Below are 14,172 nucleotides of genomic sequence, written 5' to 3' on the forward strand. Positions count from 1 at the left end.
CATGTGCTGAAATTTGTCACTCCTACCGCCCTCTAGGACGATACAGAGCGATATTGAGCTGTGCAAAGGTATAGCTGGCTTCTAAAAGAATCAAAGTAACAGCATGTATATCCCCAGACAGCACCACAGCCTGTTAATCATATTGTGTCTCAAGACAGCCACACGCGACGCATACATTAGCACGCAGATAGGCAGCATCAAGGTTTGCCGCAAGCAACCGACTCACACTGTGATTTCCACTTGGTGCGTTCATCGTACCGTTGAACCGACGGATCAACGTTTATCAAACGCACGTAAGAGTCCAACTAGGGTCGCGACCCTATGCTGCCAAATATGGTGGTCATGGACCAGAACCCTTTTAGATTAGACGAATGACCCAAAATCTCGTCCTAGGGGACTCCTCTCTCGCGCATGATTAATCTATCGCGTGGATCCCATATCTGATTCGCATCTTGCATTGCACCGCCCACTTGTCCTGACGCCGCCGTCATGGTCGCCGTCGATGTCGCCCAAGCTTACGCCGAGGGACGAGTACCTACCAACATATCGTATATTACACCGGAATACCTGAGCGAGTCGCGCGATGGACCTGCAATAGCAGGAATACTGGCAATATACATCATCACCACTGTTCTGCTCATATGCAGATTCGCCTCTCGCATCTTCATCGTTAAGAGCTTCGGACTCGATGACGGCATCGCGGCCTTTTCCTGGGCGTGCTTTTCGGCCTTCATGGCTCTCTGTCTGATCTTGATCTATGAAGGCAGCGGTCGGCATATTGAGTACATCCAATATGTGCTCAGCCTGTCCGAGGTGGAGCAGACAGAGGTGAACGACTATGCAGCGCATCTCATATACACGGCCACCTTGTACTTCTGCCGACTGAGTGGGCTCGCATTTTTCAATCGACTCTGTAGCTCGCATCCGACTTTTCGAATCGCTATCTGGGCCTGCGGATTCTTCTTGACCGCGACGTTCATCGTGCAATTTCTTCTCATTCTTCTGCACTGTCTTCCAGTGTAAGCATCTACATACCTTCTAGTCATATAGACTTAGCCAAGACTGACCGCAATGACCTTAGTACTGGACTGTGGCCCTATGCATGGCAGAGTGTTTCAGGAACGTACACTTGCCTCAATTGGGGCGTGGTTTATGTGACGAACAGCTCGCTGTCGCTGGTGAATGATTTTGTGCTGTTCAGCATCCCAATAGCCATGATCGCGATCTTGCAGCTTCCCAAAGGCCGCAAGATAGTGTTGTCTCTCGTAATGCTTCCTGGAACACTTGTCATCGGGTGAGTCGAGCAAACTGGAAGCGCTTAGACGTGTACACTGACATGTTCTCAGCATCTCATGCGCACGTCTCTGGCTTTGCGTCGTTGGTCAATGGCGGACCGACGGGTCATGGTACTATAACCCGCAACTGGTCATTGAAGTAGCAGAGATCGGAGGCACATTGATCGCCCTCTCCGTCCCGAGCTATAAGCCGATATTAAGTCGATGGTACGGCCAGATGAAGAGCACTGTTGAAGCCTCCCATGGTCCATCCTCGAAATATGGCGCAGGAGTGTCGAATCGCAAAAGTTCTGTCCCTGCGCTTTGGGGACCAGAGGCTGCCGACTCGAAGATGAAGACATCAATCCAGAGTTGTGGACCTTCTGGAGCCTCGAGAGATTCGTCAGATGACAGTCTGCTCACTCCTGATGACAACATCTACGTGACGACGGATGTTAACATGAGGTCAATTCCAATGGCCAGGATAAGGAAGAACAGCGGGTGGGATTGACGTAGCGATATAGTTAATTAGACGACTACCATATCAATGTTTCAAGACAACTCGTCAATAGCTCGAGGCCGATGATTCCCCGAAGGCAAACTCCAGGACTGGATTTTCGGGCGCCGTGATAGACGTTGCAGCACGAGCCGGGAGTGCAAGGCGACCCAAGCTCGAAGTCGAAACAACCCCGCAGCCGGCAGTCACTCGAGAATCTTCAACTCGTTTGTGTGAATGGATACACCGTTCATTTATCTGCCATCGATGGTGACATCTGGGGAAGCAAACTCCTGGTACAGTTTGAAAAAGTGAGAAGCTCAGAAGCTCCGGTAACACAAGACATACAGAGTGACCTCGCGAGTGACTATCGTAATGACTTCGAAGTAAATAGACTAGAAAGCAGTCTTACCAGCCACCCCAGCCGCCTCTTGCAGCAACACTACGTAAGGACGAACAGAACCTGTATCTTGATCGTTTGTATTTCTCATTCTGCTGATCATTGTCCTTCACTTTATCTTTACTCACTCACTCACCCACTCATTCTTTTCGCGCCGACGCCAAACATTTTGTCCTGTCAGCCGTGTCACCACAATCAATCCGACCAATCGCATAATTACCGTCGACACCCACCAAACTCGGGCCTCTCTGCCTCTCGTAACGTTGACGACACGGAAGCCGCCAGGGCAACTCGACCAAAAGTTCAAAACGCCAAACAGCCTATACAATGTCAAACATCGTCTCGCCAGTGGACGCCAGAGCCGTCAACGCCATGTCAGTGCCTTGGATCCTCGTCAAGAGAGCGCTGCCTGGAATCGTCGGACGTCAAATCAGTCAGCCTCGGTTCTTGACCGCAAGAGACGATATGGTCGCCATTCCAGCTGTCTACTACGGCCTCAACAGCGGTCCTGATGCTGGCACTGTCGTTGGCGCAACACTCGGATCGGTCGCCGGCTTCATCCTTCTGGTCTGGCTCATCCAAACTCTCGCAAGCGGCCGCAACAAGCAACCTGACGAAGAAGTCATCATCCGCCACGAACGCTCACCCAGAAGACGCCGTAGATCCGAGATGCGCTCCGTCAGCAGAGGTCCCGACCGTGTTATCCGTCAAGAGAGAATCATCAGAGACTCGAGCCGCGCACCACCCATGAGAAGCAGCTTTGTCGTTGAGCCCGAGAGAAGAGTCGAAGGAGACGACATTGTCGAGGTCATCGAGGAGCAGTCGAGCGTGGCTCCCAGAAAGAAGAGTCACAGAGGCAGTGGCACATATCGGTCAGTAGACCCTCTGATGTTCGACGATCGAGGCTACACACAGAGAGAGGTGTACTAGCCTCTTCATCTATACATTTCGTTCCTGTCGCAACCGCAGCAGACTAATGTACCTCCATGGTCACAGATGATCAACAATACTCACAGTACCGTCCAATCGATCGTAGGCTCGGACTCGCGACTAGCCCGATTTTCAAAGCTCCTCGAGTAAAGAAGCATGGCGTTTATGGCTTGGTGATGATTTTCTGCGTGGAAATAATGGATGAGGAATAAAGAGGGCCTTCTACGGAAGGCGGATTTCGCGTATTTCGGTTGCTTTGACTGTAGTAGCACACCCTAGATTCGTGTCGATGGAATTAAGTCAGTTTGTTCCCAGAGCCTGTTCCGTGTGTCAGTCTTCGATACACGCGTTAATAATTTGTGCGTGTGTGCCACCGAGCATATTCCCAGCACACAACAGTCCAGCTGTCGAATGAAGAAGGAGTGAACAAAGATATTGCGACAAAGACATGAATGGGCAGCTTCCCCAGATTTGAGTGACGTTGCTTTGAACTTTGTCAGTCAGGCACGACCAAGGCCGCCTGCCAACGTTGCAACTTCGAAGCAGCTGCTTCTTGACAACACCTTTCGCTCCTTCCTAAGCTGCCGCCTATACACGAACAAGAGGACACAGATTGCAAACATGTTTAACCGCAATAATATACCCACCCTGCCGAACCCATTTGGAAGCGGCCAACAACAGCCACCCCCGTCGCGTCGTCCTCAGCAACCCCCACCAACTTACGATCAGAAGCCTTCAAGACCATCAGGCAGAGCCATGAGACTACGCCCGTACCAACTGAAGGAACCGACCTTTGTCTTCGGTAACATGTCAGTCTAAAGCACTGCGTGCCATTGCTCAGGACATGCGCATGCTCCCCTCCCACTCCAAGGACACAAGCTGACCGCTGCCTGCCTATCAGATGCGCTGTATCGCCCCAAGACTTCGCCCCAAGCCCTGACGGTAGCGACCTCTATCTGCTCATCAATGGCTTCTTCGTCATCTCAGCACGCATCAAGCAAGGCTTCCCTGGCGGTCACATTAGCATGTCTGACCCCCAGCGAACATGGATGCAAATTGCCCTCACAGACGAGATCGACGTACAACCCTACGACGCCTTCTCGCAAGGAGCTTCGAGCTACCTAGGCAATCTCGACGTAGAAGTTGGCTTTGCTGGAAAGAAGTCAACAGAGGCGCCCTACGACCAGGACGAGCTCGCTGCAGCTTTCATTCACAATTTCCGCAACCAGATCTTTTCTCCTGGCCAGCAGTTACTCATGGACTATAAGGGCATACCTCTCCGAATGATCGTCAAGACAGTAGAGCTAGTAGATCTGTCCATGAAGACCGAATCTCAAAGCGCCCCCACGCCCGACCCGCGTTCTCGTGGCATCTTGACTCAAGAAACACAGATCAACTACTACAAGGACATCAAGACTGGTATCAACATCAAGGGCTCCAACCGTCGTCCTGCTGCCAACTCGGTCGTCCGACCCGACTTCAAATTCGAGAACATGGGTATTGGTGGTCTGGACACTGAATTCGCTGCCATCTTCCGTCGTGCCTTCGCTTCCAGAATTTTCCCGCCTGGCCTTGCTGACAAGTTGGGTATCCAGCACGTTCGCGGTATCCTGCTGTATGGTCCCCCTGGAACTGGTAAAACCCTGATCGCTAGACAAATCGGAAAGATGCTCAATGCCAGAGAGCCAAAGGTCATCAACGGTCCTGAAGTCCTTAACAAGTATGTCGGCCAGTCTGAGGAGAACATCCGTAAGCTATTCGCAGACGCCGAGAAAGAATACAAGGAGAAGGGTGACGAATCGGGTCTGCATATTATCATCTTCGATGAACTGGATGCCGTCTGCAAGCAGAGAGGTTCCGGAGCTGGTGGCGGCACTGGTGTTGGCGACAGTGTCGTCAACCAGTTGCTGTCAAAGCTCGATGGCGTCGACCAATTGAACAATATCCTGCTCATCGGCATGACCAACAGAAAGGACATGATTGATGAAGCACTTCTCAGATCCGGTCGTCTTGAAGTTCATATGGAAATCTCGTTACCCGACGAGCATGGCAGAGCTCAGATTCTCAAAATTCATACCACCAAGATGCGCGAGAACAACGTCATGGGCGACGATGTTAACCTCCAGGAGCTCGCTCAATTGACGCGCAACTTCAGTGGTGCTGAGATCAGTGGTCTAGTCAAGAGTGCTTCAAGTTTCGCGTTCAATCGTCACATCAAGGTTGGCACACTGGCTGCAATCGACGACAAGAACATCGCCAACATGAAAGTCATGCATCAAGATTTCTTGGACGCCCTCAACGAAGTTCAGCCTCTGTTCGGTGTGTCCGAAGAAGAGCTTGATCGTTGCGTCGAAGGTGGTATCATTCACTTCGGCAAGCACATCGACAGCATCCTCGAACGTGGTCGTCTGTTTGTCAACCAAGTACGCTCCGGAGATACTCCTTTACTTTCCGTACTGCTATACGGCCCTCGTGGAAGCGGAAAGACCGCTTTGGCGGCCCAAATGGCACTGGACTCTGAGTTCCCCTTCATCAAACTTATCAAGCCTGTTGATATTGTCGGCATGAACGAGATTCAGAAGATCCAGTACATCCAAAAGGTCTTCACAGACGCTTACAAAAGTCCTCAGAACGTACTGGTTCTGGACAATATCGAGTTGCTCATTGACTGGGTTCCGGTAGGCCCTCGTTTCAGTGCTAGCGTTCTGGCCGCTCTGAAGGGTATGATGCAGAACAAACCACCAAAGGGTCGACCCCTGCTCATTTTCGCCACAACTTCATCGCGGAGCGTACTCCAACAGCTCCAGCTCGATTTCTCTGCGCAAATAGCAGTACCAAACGTCCAGACACAGCCTGAATTGGCCGCCATTATGAAGCAAAGTGGCGTATTCTCAGATCCCGACATCAATCGTGCGCTCGGAGAGATAGAGGAGACTACTGGCTCGAAGACGATTAACGTCGGCGTGTCCAGTATACTGCTAGCCATCCAGACGGCGAAGCAAGATCAAGACAAGACTGGTAGATTCGCCGAAGTACTTAGCGAGATGTGTGCAGATAATGCAGTGATGTAGAAGGAGGCCCGAGGGCTAGATACTTGAACAGTGTTGACAAGTAAACACACGTCCGTAGCAATCCACAATCTTGTACAATTACTAGAGTGCTCTCGTTGGAGAGGGGCTACAACTCGTGCTTTCAGTAGCCACTCGTCAAGTCCCAAAACATCCTGCCTCGAGACAGCTGTAGATCAAGGATTTTCCGGAGCTGAGAACACGACTCGGCTCGTATCTCCGCCAACAATGTACAGTAGCGGCTGGTCTTTTTGGTAGACGCATGGAATTAGGGCAAACACTTCTAGCTTTGCCAATCTCTCTTGCGGTTGCCTACTTTCACCTACCTATTCCGCCAATCTCGTTCTCCGCATCAGGCTTGCGAATCAATCTCTTGAATCCTTCGCGACGGCATGGAGCGAGTAATCTCAAGTCCGGCGGTTCGGTGTTCACTGCCAAGCAGCCCTTCCCTCCCTTTCCGAGCATCCGTGATACAAGAGATTTTAGTGCTTTAGGGTACACATACACCGAGGAGCAGCGGTCCGAGGGTACAAGCATGTGACGACTACAGGAAAGGGTCGCCGAGCGCGAGATTTGATCAGGGTGATACGAAGAGGAGAAAAGGAGAAGTCCGATCCTTTTCCATGGATCGATGCTTAATAGATTAAAGTGGCTCGAATTTGTGTCTAGTATGTGAGGAGGAAGACTTGAGCTGAGAGAACAGGACCAGTGGAGCGAGGGAGCGTTGAGAGTACGGAGAGTACGGAGAGACCGATGCCCAGGTGGAAGTAAGATACGGAGCAGAGAAGGAGTGAGAAGCAGAGAGAAATGAAAACTCGTCAGCAGGAGAGGCTCAGCGATAGAAGTGGTTACATTGTCTCGTAAACACAGCTCAATAATGGCAACAAGTCCGAGAAGCAAAGAGAGCCGAATACAACGTCGAGTTCAACAAAAAGCTTGCAACCGACATGATGTGTGTGGTTGTCCAGTTGCCATTTACGGCCAAGGAATGACGCAGAAGTGGAAGCTGATCTTCCTTCGTGGCCTCGCATCTTGTTCACATCATTTCCTTTTACAGAGAGTGCAAATGATCGTCTGGAAACACTCTGGAAAAAGCAAAAGAAGAACAGCGTGAGAGCCACGTGCAGCCACGAGAGGAAAAGATGATGATTATTATTCCCTGCGCAAGGAAAGTCGTAACCTTGTCGCTCAAGACTCGGCAATCGACAGCTCGCTGCTGAGCACAATACACGATTTTTGTGTCTTGTGTCTCCTCCCTTGTCGGGACTACTAAGGTAGAGGCCGAAGCCACTGACTCATTGCTGCAACTACGTATGATCGTCTCTTCTCAGCACGTCGGTTGCTGCCATCATCATCGCAAGTCCGACTTCTCCGTTGAATCATCTTATTGGAGACCAAAGGCTCGCTTGGAAGGTAATGAGCGTCATGTCTTGTCTTCTTGCCTCACTTAACGATAACCACACGGAATATGTGTATGCAACACTAGATTGTCCCAACTGCCATAGCGTCCTGCTTAAGCTCCTCCACAACATCATGCAATGATGCAAACCCGGTAAACGCCTCCCATGAGCGGTGAGATGTCCCTGCAGGCCGAGCAAAGAAGCGCTGGACGACTGGCAACAGCGACGGAGTATGCAATGTGCAAGGCGGCGCCTCTTTGGGTAGTCACGGTTCATCTTCAAGCGCGTAACGATGCAAGCCCCGTCAAAGTCAAGTGTGTTGGATGGAGCGGAGGTCAGCACATGGGCTGGCTGTTCTTCAAACTGTAACGATTCAAGCGTGAGGGTCTAGATCCACACCAAATCCTTGAACGGGAGAATTGCTTACTCCAAACCAACCGAGACCTGTAAAGTCGTTTATCGAAAAGAGCATGTGTGATGGAACTACCTGTCTCTCGTGAGTCCACGACGGGTCAACTGCTGTGTTTCACGTTAATGGAAAGAGCAACCCGAGCTCCCAGCGCCCAACGGGAAGCGCGCAAAAACGGGTGGCGCGTACGACAGGTTGGAGCAATTCGGAAATTTGATCTCGCCCCTGCTTGCGCCTAAGCTGCTGGCTGCTTGCTGGATGGAGCTCGCTACTCTAGGACATGGTTCTCCCGGCCACGGTCCACTGCTCAAGCAACCGCACTGGCCCTGCGCAATGACGGGCAGGTGAAGCTTGTACCCTCCAACTTGCGCCGAATCGAGATAGCTCTACCAAGTGTGAAAGCGCAAAACACCTTTCGGTAGCATGTTCGTTTTTGGTCAAAGTGATGTGCAAAGCCAGATGAGAAAAGGCATCATCCTTGCAGAAGTTGGACAAGTACATAGCGTGGGACGCACGCAGAATGCAGAGACCACGCGTGCTACAAGTACTTTGTTGATCTTTTTGTCGATCTTTTCCAAGCGGCTTGCCAACGTGGAGTTGCCTTCTGAGCACCACACGAAGCGAGAAGAGAGTTCAAGCCTCGGGCTGGGGTGCAACGGCCTGTCAGCAACCTTCTTCTCTTGCTCGAGGAAACGAAAAGGCATGTCGAGCCGCGGGGGGCAGGCAAGTGGATTTCTCAGATGTCGCACACCTCTCTTCCAACGGCCGCTTGAGCATCCGCACAGCCTTCTGATGCTGCTTGCCGTGAAAACCGTTCAGAGGGTTTGCTCTGTCTCATTCGGCTCGAGGATCATGCCGATGGCAGGACACAGACAACGGGAAGTCCCTTGTTTCGTGTACATCACGGCAAGGATCGTTCGCAAGATGACAGCGGACATGGAACAAAGACAGCAACGAGACATGACCAAAGCTCGGGTGCGGCTGCACGTAATAATCCACCACTACAAGTGACTCGTGCAGGAATCGAGAACAAGGACTTTCCACGATTGTGGAGAAGCTCATCTGGGACATTGCAAGCCACACAATGCAGGAAATAAAAGGGCCACCATCATTTTGTCGATATTAGGAAAGCGCCTTGCTCGGCCGATGTGATGGATGTTGTACGTGCCCAGGTTTTTAATATACATCTAGTTGATAGGACGACGAAGCAAGTCAGATTGGCCGACAGCCGTTTTTTGAATCTCGAGAAGACGTTCTTTGCGATCCGAGGAGTCAGGGCTCGGATCGTAAGTGATCAGCAATTTCCTGATTGTCATGGCTAGCCGCATGAGCAGCAGAGAGATCTTTCGTCTATGGTCTTGGGAGATGAATCAAGAAGGCAAGAGCGTACAAGGATTGAAGTGATTGCGTGGTTTCTCCAGTTTTTGACAGTCTTCTAATTTCCCGGAGCCGCCGCAGTTCGCCAAATTGTGTCAAGTGTTGAAAAAGAGGTCGTCGATGCACTCCTAATCTTGTTGCCCCGGTCCTCCTGAACCCAAAACATGGCGATGGATCATGGGTATGGGGCTCGTTTGGAGCGATGTGATGACATGCAGGTTGAGCACAGGTTGGGTTCCTCCTGCGATCCCTCAATCTTGCGGAACAAGCGATGGCTTGGACGCCACTCGATTTCTGCGTTTTGCGAAAGAGGAAAAGCCCACTTTGTTGTTCGTAAAACGGCTCCATGGACCATCTATCTCACCAACCCTCCGGGTTGAAAACTGATGGACCGTTGATGTTTCACGAAGACGTTCTGCCCACCTGCCTGCCTCTATTGTTTGATCACGCACGCGAGCTTACTCGATTCTGTAGTCTCTAGAGGGTATGATTTCGAGAGCTGTAAGACTTATTAAGTGGACGCTATCTTCACGTAAGAAGCTCTAATGAGTTGTAGTTCTCGAGCCAGCCCTTGAACACCAGTCAAAAAGAGGAGATTCATGTTACGACTCCAAAGCACCGACCATTTCCAAACCATCATTATCATCCAAACTCGTCGAGACTCGTCAGATTCGTCAGCCTCTCACAAGACCAAGACGCAGCTGCGCGCCGAGGATCCCTCATCAATTTTCCGTCTTCGCCCTGACCCGAGAGGAAACAGAGTGCTGGTGCTACATAGCGCATACTGATACAGCTACACCCGGTCTAGCCTCTTCCGATACTCTGAACCAGTCGTCGGGCGGTCCCTTGACGAGGGTGAAAGCATCCACCCTTGAGCGGCCAGACGTGCCTTTTGATCGCGCGTGCTGCGAAACCCGGTCGCGGGCTAAAGCTGACTAGTTGCAACGGGTATACTAAGGCGAACGAATCAGTGTACCGATCTGCATCTGCATCAACATCACAACCCCCCTCCAGGGCAAAGCAGGAGAGACGTCACGCAGCACCCTTCTCATGCCAAAAACTGTATGTTGCGCCCCAGTCCTTTTTGCACACTTTTCCATTTTTATTTTGTCCGATTTCTCCTCTCGCATTTCCACATCTTTCCCTTTTAACCCTTTGCCGTGTTTCGGTCATTTCGAAAGCACACTCCCTCGGATCGGTTCTGCTGTATATACCAAATTAATGCTCGGGATCGATCTGGTTCATTAAACCTAACCCCGGACCCGGACAAGGCTCGACCATGTTGCTCACATTATCGCAGCCCGGGAAATCAGATTTTGGCGCACGTACTACGCATGACTTTAAATCACCGCAATTGCCCAGATATTCTCCAAAGTCTATGATGAACGACGCTGTACGACCTCCACTGCCGGCCAGTATCACCCCGACCATGTCGAATCAACACAGAGGCTTGCCTCCACCAGCTGCCATGACCCTGCCGGATCCAGGGAGAGGGCCACCAATGATTCCCCCACCACCTCCTCCGGTGCAAGCGCCGGCGCACATGCACCATGAAGCACAGAGGACACAATGGCAGGACGAAGGGGAATCATCACGCAGCTGGCACGCGACTAGGGTCGAGGAGGAGAGACGGAGGCAGGAGGAAGAGAAGACACGGCAAGAGTCGTTGAGGTTGGAGCAGAGACGGGTCGAACATTCGATGTTGAGGGAGTCGATGCAGGGCGGCATTCCTCCGCACATGGTGCCCATGATCTTTGCAGGCATTGGCGGTGCCAATCTGGCCAACTTCAGTCTCGAGGTGCTGCAACAATACACTGCTCAGCTACAGGCCGCTCAGCAACAACTGCAGCCCGGACAGGAAGACGGCCGTGAACGAAGAAGCATCAACCAACCGCCAGCAGCGTATGCGCTACCCCCGCAACCTCCCCAATCGCATCCTCATGCTGCTGGTATGCATCAACAACATCAACAACAACAACAGCAACCTCCCCCACTGCTGGCCGCTCATCAATCGACCTTCCCAGCCTTCCAATCGACATCACCACCGGGCAGACGTATCCCTGGAGCGCCTGGCTCATCCGTGGCCCAATCCACCTTGCCTCGTCTGACAACCGGAGACATGCAGATCAACCCACCCCCATCTGCACCGAGCAGCGCTCACCCTCTGCATCAGACTCAGACGATACAACAAGACCAGCCGGCCTCGTCACCGTCCATCTACTTCCACCACTGGGTGCCACCGACGTCACAGGCTGACTCAAAGTCGGGTACGCAGCCGCAGACTCCAGTCACGGGCACAGGTGCCTCACAAAACTCTGACGGGGGCCACCACACAGATAGCCCTCGCAAGCGCAAGAATCAGCAAGCCCATCAGCCACCTCCACCGCCATCGTCGCTTCCAACTCAATCCCACTCAAGCCCGAGTTTTTCCACCACTTCGTCCGGCCGTAAAGCGGGCCCTGCTCATGAACTTGTCCGAAGCAATGCCTCGCCTCGTGCTATTCCCGGTACCGGCCAAACCTCGAGTCGTCGTGACAGCGGTGCTCCCGGAACCCATCTCGATTTCGTTTACGAGAGGGGTGCTCCACCGAGCAAGAGTCAGCAGCAGCATCACCACCACTCGTCGCATCACTCTACTGCGCCACCGAGTCCAAAGAGGGATGCTCGTCATCCGTACTGATTGTATGTTGCCTTGACACTTTTTGACTTCTTCACGAGGTCGCTTCTAGGGATCGAACTGTCAATGACCCTCGTTGCGGACACTCTATCTTCTTCACCACCCATTCCTATCCACCTTCTGGCGTTGGGAACGCCACACCATGTTTTCACTCTTCTCTGGCCACTGTTTACGAAACAGCCCGAGCACATAACTACATGCTCACCATCTCCTCTCTTGCCTATAATTTGTAATAGGCTCGAGGTCAACAACCTTTCATGGAAGCCATTGACTTGGTCGCTCCTACTTCTTCTGTTGGGGGGAGCTTGCTCCTTTTGTACCCCAACATTGCTCCCTTTGCAAGTCTCCTTTGTGTTGTTTCAATCTTCCGAAGAAGAATGATACCCCCCTCTTCCCCTTTTGCTGGCAATCATATATATCTGCTACCCCAACCTGCCACACCATCTGTTGGCCTTTGAGCTGAGCTCGAAGTGTGTCTCTTCTTCTCTTTGATGCTTCTTTCATTGGATCTCGCCCGCTGGCATTTTCTACTCTCTTGCACGGATCAAGAGCTGGACCTTGAAAACGGTGCCGGGACTGTGAAGAAGCCATCTAGAGAAGGACGAGCACAAAACACACATACTTGAACAGGTCTGTTCATTTTACAACCATGTCTTTTTTCCACTTATATCAAAACCATCAAAGAAATACTACATACAATTCATTGCTTCTCTCCGCGTCGTTCTTTCCTTCTTTCGGTCTCTCCCATCTGTTTTTGCAGTACAAGGTCAACTTGTCCGCTATGCCAATGTTTGCGATCCATGAACACGAAAACTCCTCTCGGTAGGACATGCCCTCCACTTCCTCAATGTGCAGCTGAAATTGTCCGACCGTTTCGATCATTGGAGATCCTGTCCTGTACCCTTGCCGTCCCGTGTTTCGGAGGGAAAGAGATGTGAAATGTGTTACCTTCTTCTCCTGGTGTCCCCGTTATGGCAGCTCCTACTCGCCTCGGTCAGCTCTCTGAAGTCTTGCCTTCATCTCTGAGCCGAGACCTCATTCATCCTCAGCGTGTTTATTGTTTCGGGCCTATTACTTTGGTACGCTTCTTCTGTCCCGCGACATAGTCAGGTGGCCCCGGTGAGATGGTTCAGATTGAGCAAAGGAACTAGACACGCGCTCGCCAGCCCAAACCTTGAGTGATAGCTGAACAAGAAAAAGACGGCACACACCGTAAAAAAAAAGAGGATCAATGAAAAAAAAACTGGTAGACAAAAACCTGTTTCTTTTACGGAGTACGAGAGGACCATATGCGAAGTTTAAACAATTCAAAAAAGTAGTAAACACGGCATGGACATACACCTCTTTCCCGTGCCGTTCCCCAAAAAAGAACTAGACGAGGTCCAGACCTACTACTACCATTCCCTTTCGTTCTCCATTTTTTCTCGATCGAAATTCTCCGTAGACAGCCAACTCTGTTGCTAGATACGAGTAAGTTGAGCCGAAAAGGGACAAGAAGTAGCGGGATGATAATCTGAGACATTTGCGCTTTTTTGCTTTGGACAGGGCACGTCTTTCCCGCGAAACTCTGTCACGTCAACCGTAGATTTTTTTTGTCTCAGGTCACGTCTTGTGTCCCCGCGCACGTCAGAATGCCTTGATAATGATGAGCATTACCCCTATATGGCATTCTCGCACAGTCGATCTTTGACATATGGTAAAAGTTTTGTTTTGGCGAGATGTCTAGAAAACGTGACTGCAGGTCTCGGCATCATTGTAGAGGGCTGCCCAGGCTAGGACATTACTATTGAAGAGTAAACCCATTGGAGGATTTTTCTATGAGATGTCATCCCAGGGGTAATGATAGCGATTAGTGATACTAATACAAGCGAAGTGGAAAAGCCCGATTGGGGATTAGTTTTGGGCATCAAGGGTATCAAAAAGGTCTCATTCGTTCTTGCCCTTGTTTGTACTATGCATGCGTGTCCCAATGTGGGAGCACTTTCTTTGTATCCTCAGGGGTATGTCTCTCGATACCTTGTAGCAATCGGAGAAAGGATTGCTGCTGCTCATGTGGAGATTGGGATGAACATATTGCATTCGCGAGTTGGGGAAAAAAGCAGGAGAGATGGATCAGGCAGAGTCGAGGTTGCAGTTGCTCC

The 14,172-nt window shown here is 51.2% G+C and overlaps 4 protein-coding genes across 4 annotated transcripts; all 4 read left to right on the forward strand.

Moving 5' to 3' along the window:
* The first annotated feature begins 366 nt into the window (after positions 1 to 366).
* On the forward strand, positions 367 to 2,221 carry AUEXF2481DRAFT_40154 (uncharacterized protein). The gene is made up of 3 exons (XM_013488034.1): positions 367 to 1,019; positions 1,082 to 1,294; positions 1,347 to 2,221. The coding sequence occupies exons 1-3, from the start codon at positions 490 to 492 to the stop codon at positions 1,783 to 1,785; spliced, it is 1,182 nt and encodes a 393-aa protein (XP_013343488.1). The 5' UTR covers positions 367 to 489; the 3' UTR covers positions 1,786 to 2,221.
* On the forward strand, positions 2,150 to 3,419 carry AUEXF2481DRAFT_40155 (uncharacterized protein). The gene has a single exon (XM_013488035.1). It carries the CDS (start codon positions 2,498 to 2,500, stop codon positions 3,098 to 3,100), a length of 603 nt encoding a protein of 200 aa, XP_013343489.1. The 5' UTR covers positions 2,150 to 2,497; the 3' UTR covers positions 3,101 to 3,419.
* Positions 3,420 to 3,721: 302 nt separating this feature from the next.
* On the forward strand, positions 3,722 to 6,171 carry AUEXF2481DRAFT_47056 (uncharacterized protein; the record flags this gene model as incomplete). Its single annotated transcript, XM_013488115.1, has 2 exons — positions 3,722 to 3,909; positions 4,002 to 6,171. The coding sequence occupies 2 exons, from the start codon at positions 3,722 to 3,724 to the stop codon at positions 6,169 to 6,171; spliced, it is 2,358 nt and encodes a 785-aa protein (XP_013343569.1).
* Positions 6,172 to 10,633: 4,462 nt separating this feature from the next.
* On the forward strand, positions 10,634 to 12,034 carry AUEXF2481DRAFT_29663 (uncharacterized protein; the record flags this gene model as incomplete). The annotated part of the gene is made up of 1 exon (XM_013487979.1): positions 10,634 to 12,034. One exon carries the CDS (start codon positions 10,634 to 10,636, stop codon positions 12,032 to 12,034), a length of 1,401 nt encoding a protein of 466 aa, XP_013343433.1.
* Between the last annotated feature and the right edge of the window lie 2,138 nt (positions 12,035 to 14,172).

The sequence above is a fragment of the Aureobasidium subglaciale genome, assembly GCF_000721755.1.
Source record: "Aureobasidium subglaciale EXF-2481 unplaced genomic scaffold scaffold_11, whole genome shotgun sequence".
Classification (NCBI taxonomy): domain Eukaryota; kingdom Fungi; phylum Ascomycota; class Dothideomycetes; order Dothideales; family Saccotheciaceae; genus Aureobasidium; species Aureobasidium subglaciale.

What these genes read in the sequence shown, in the direction of transcription:
- AUEXF2481DRAFT_40154 (XM_013488034.1), top strand. Translation starts at nt 490, where the DNA reads ATGGTCGCCGTCGATGTCGCCCAAGCTTACGCCGAGGGACGAGTACCT. An exon ending in CTTCTGCACTGTCTTCCAGT is followed by an intron (nt 1,020 to 1,081) that starts GTAAGCATCTAC and finishes CAATGACCTTAG; the next exon opens with TACTGGACTGTGGCCCTATG. An exon ending in CCTGGAACACTTGTCATCGG is followed by an intron (nt 1,295 to 1,346) that starts GTGAGTCGAGCA and finishes ACATGTTCTCAG; the next exon opens with CATCTCATGCGCACGTCTCT.
- AUEXF2481DRAFT_40155 (XM_013488035.1), top strand. Translation starts at nt 2,498, where the DNA reads ATGTCAAACATCGTCTCGCCAGTGGACGCCAGAGCCGTCAACGCCATG.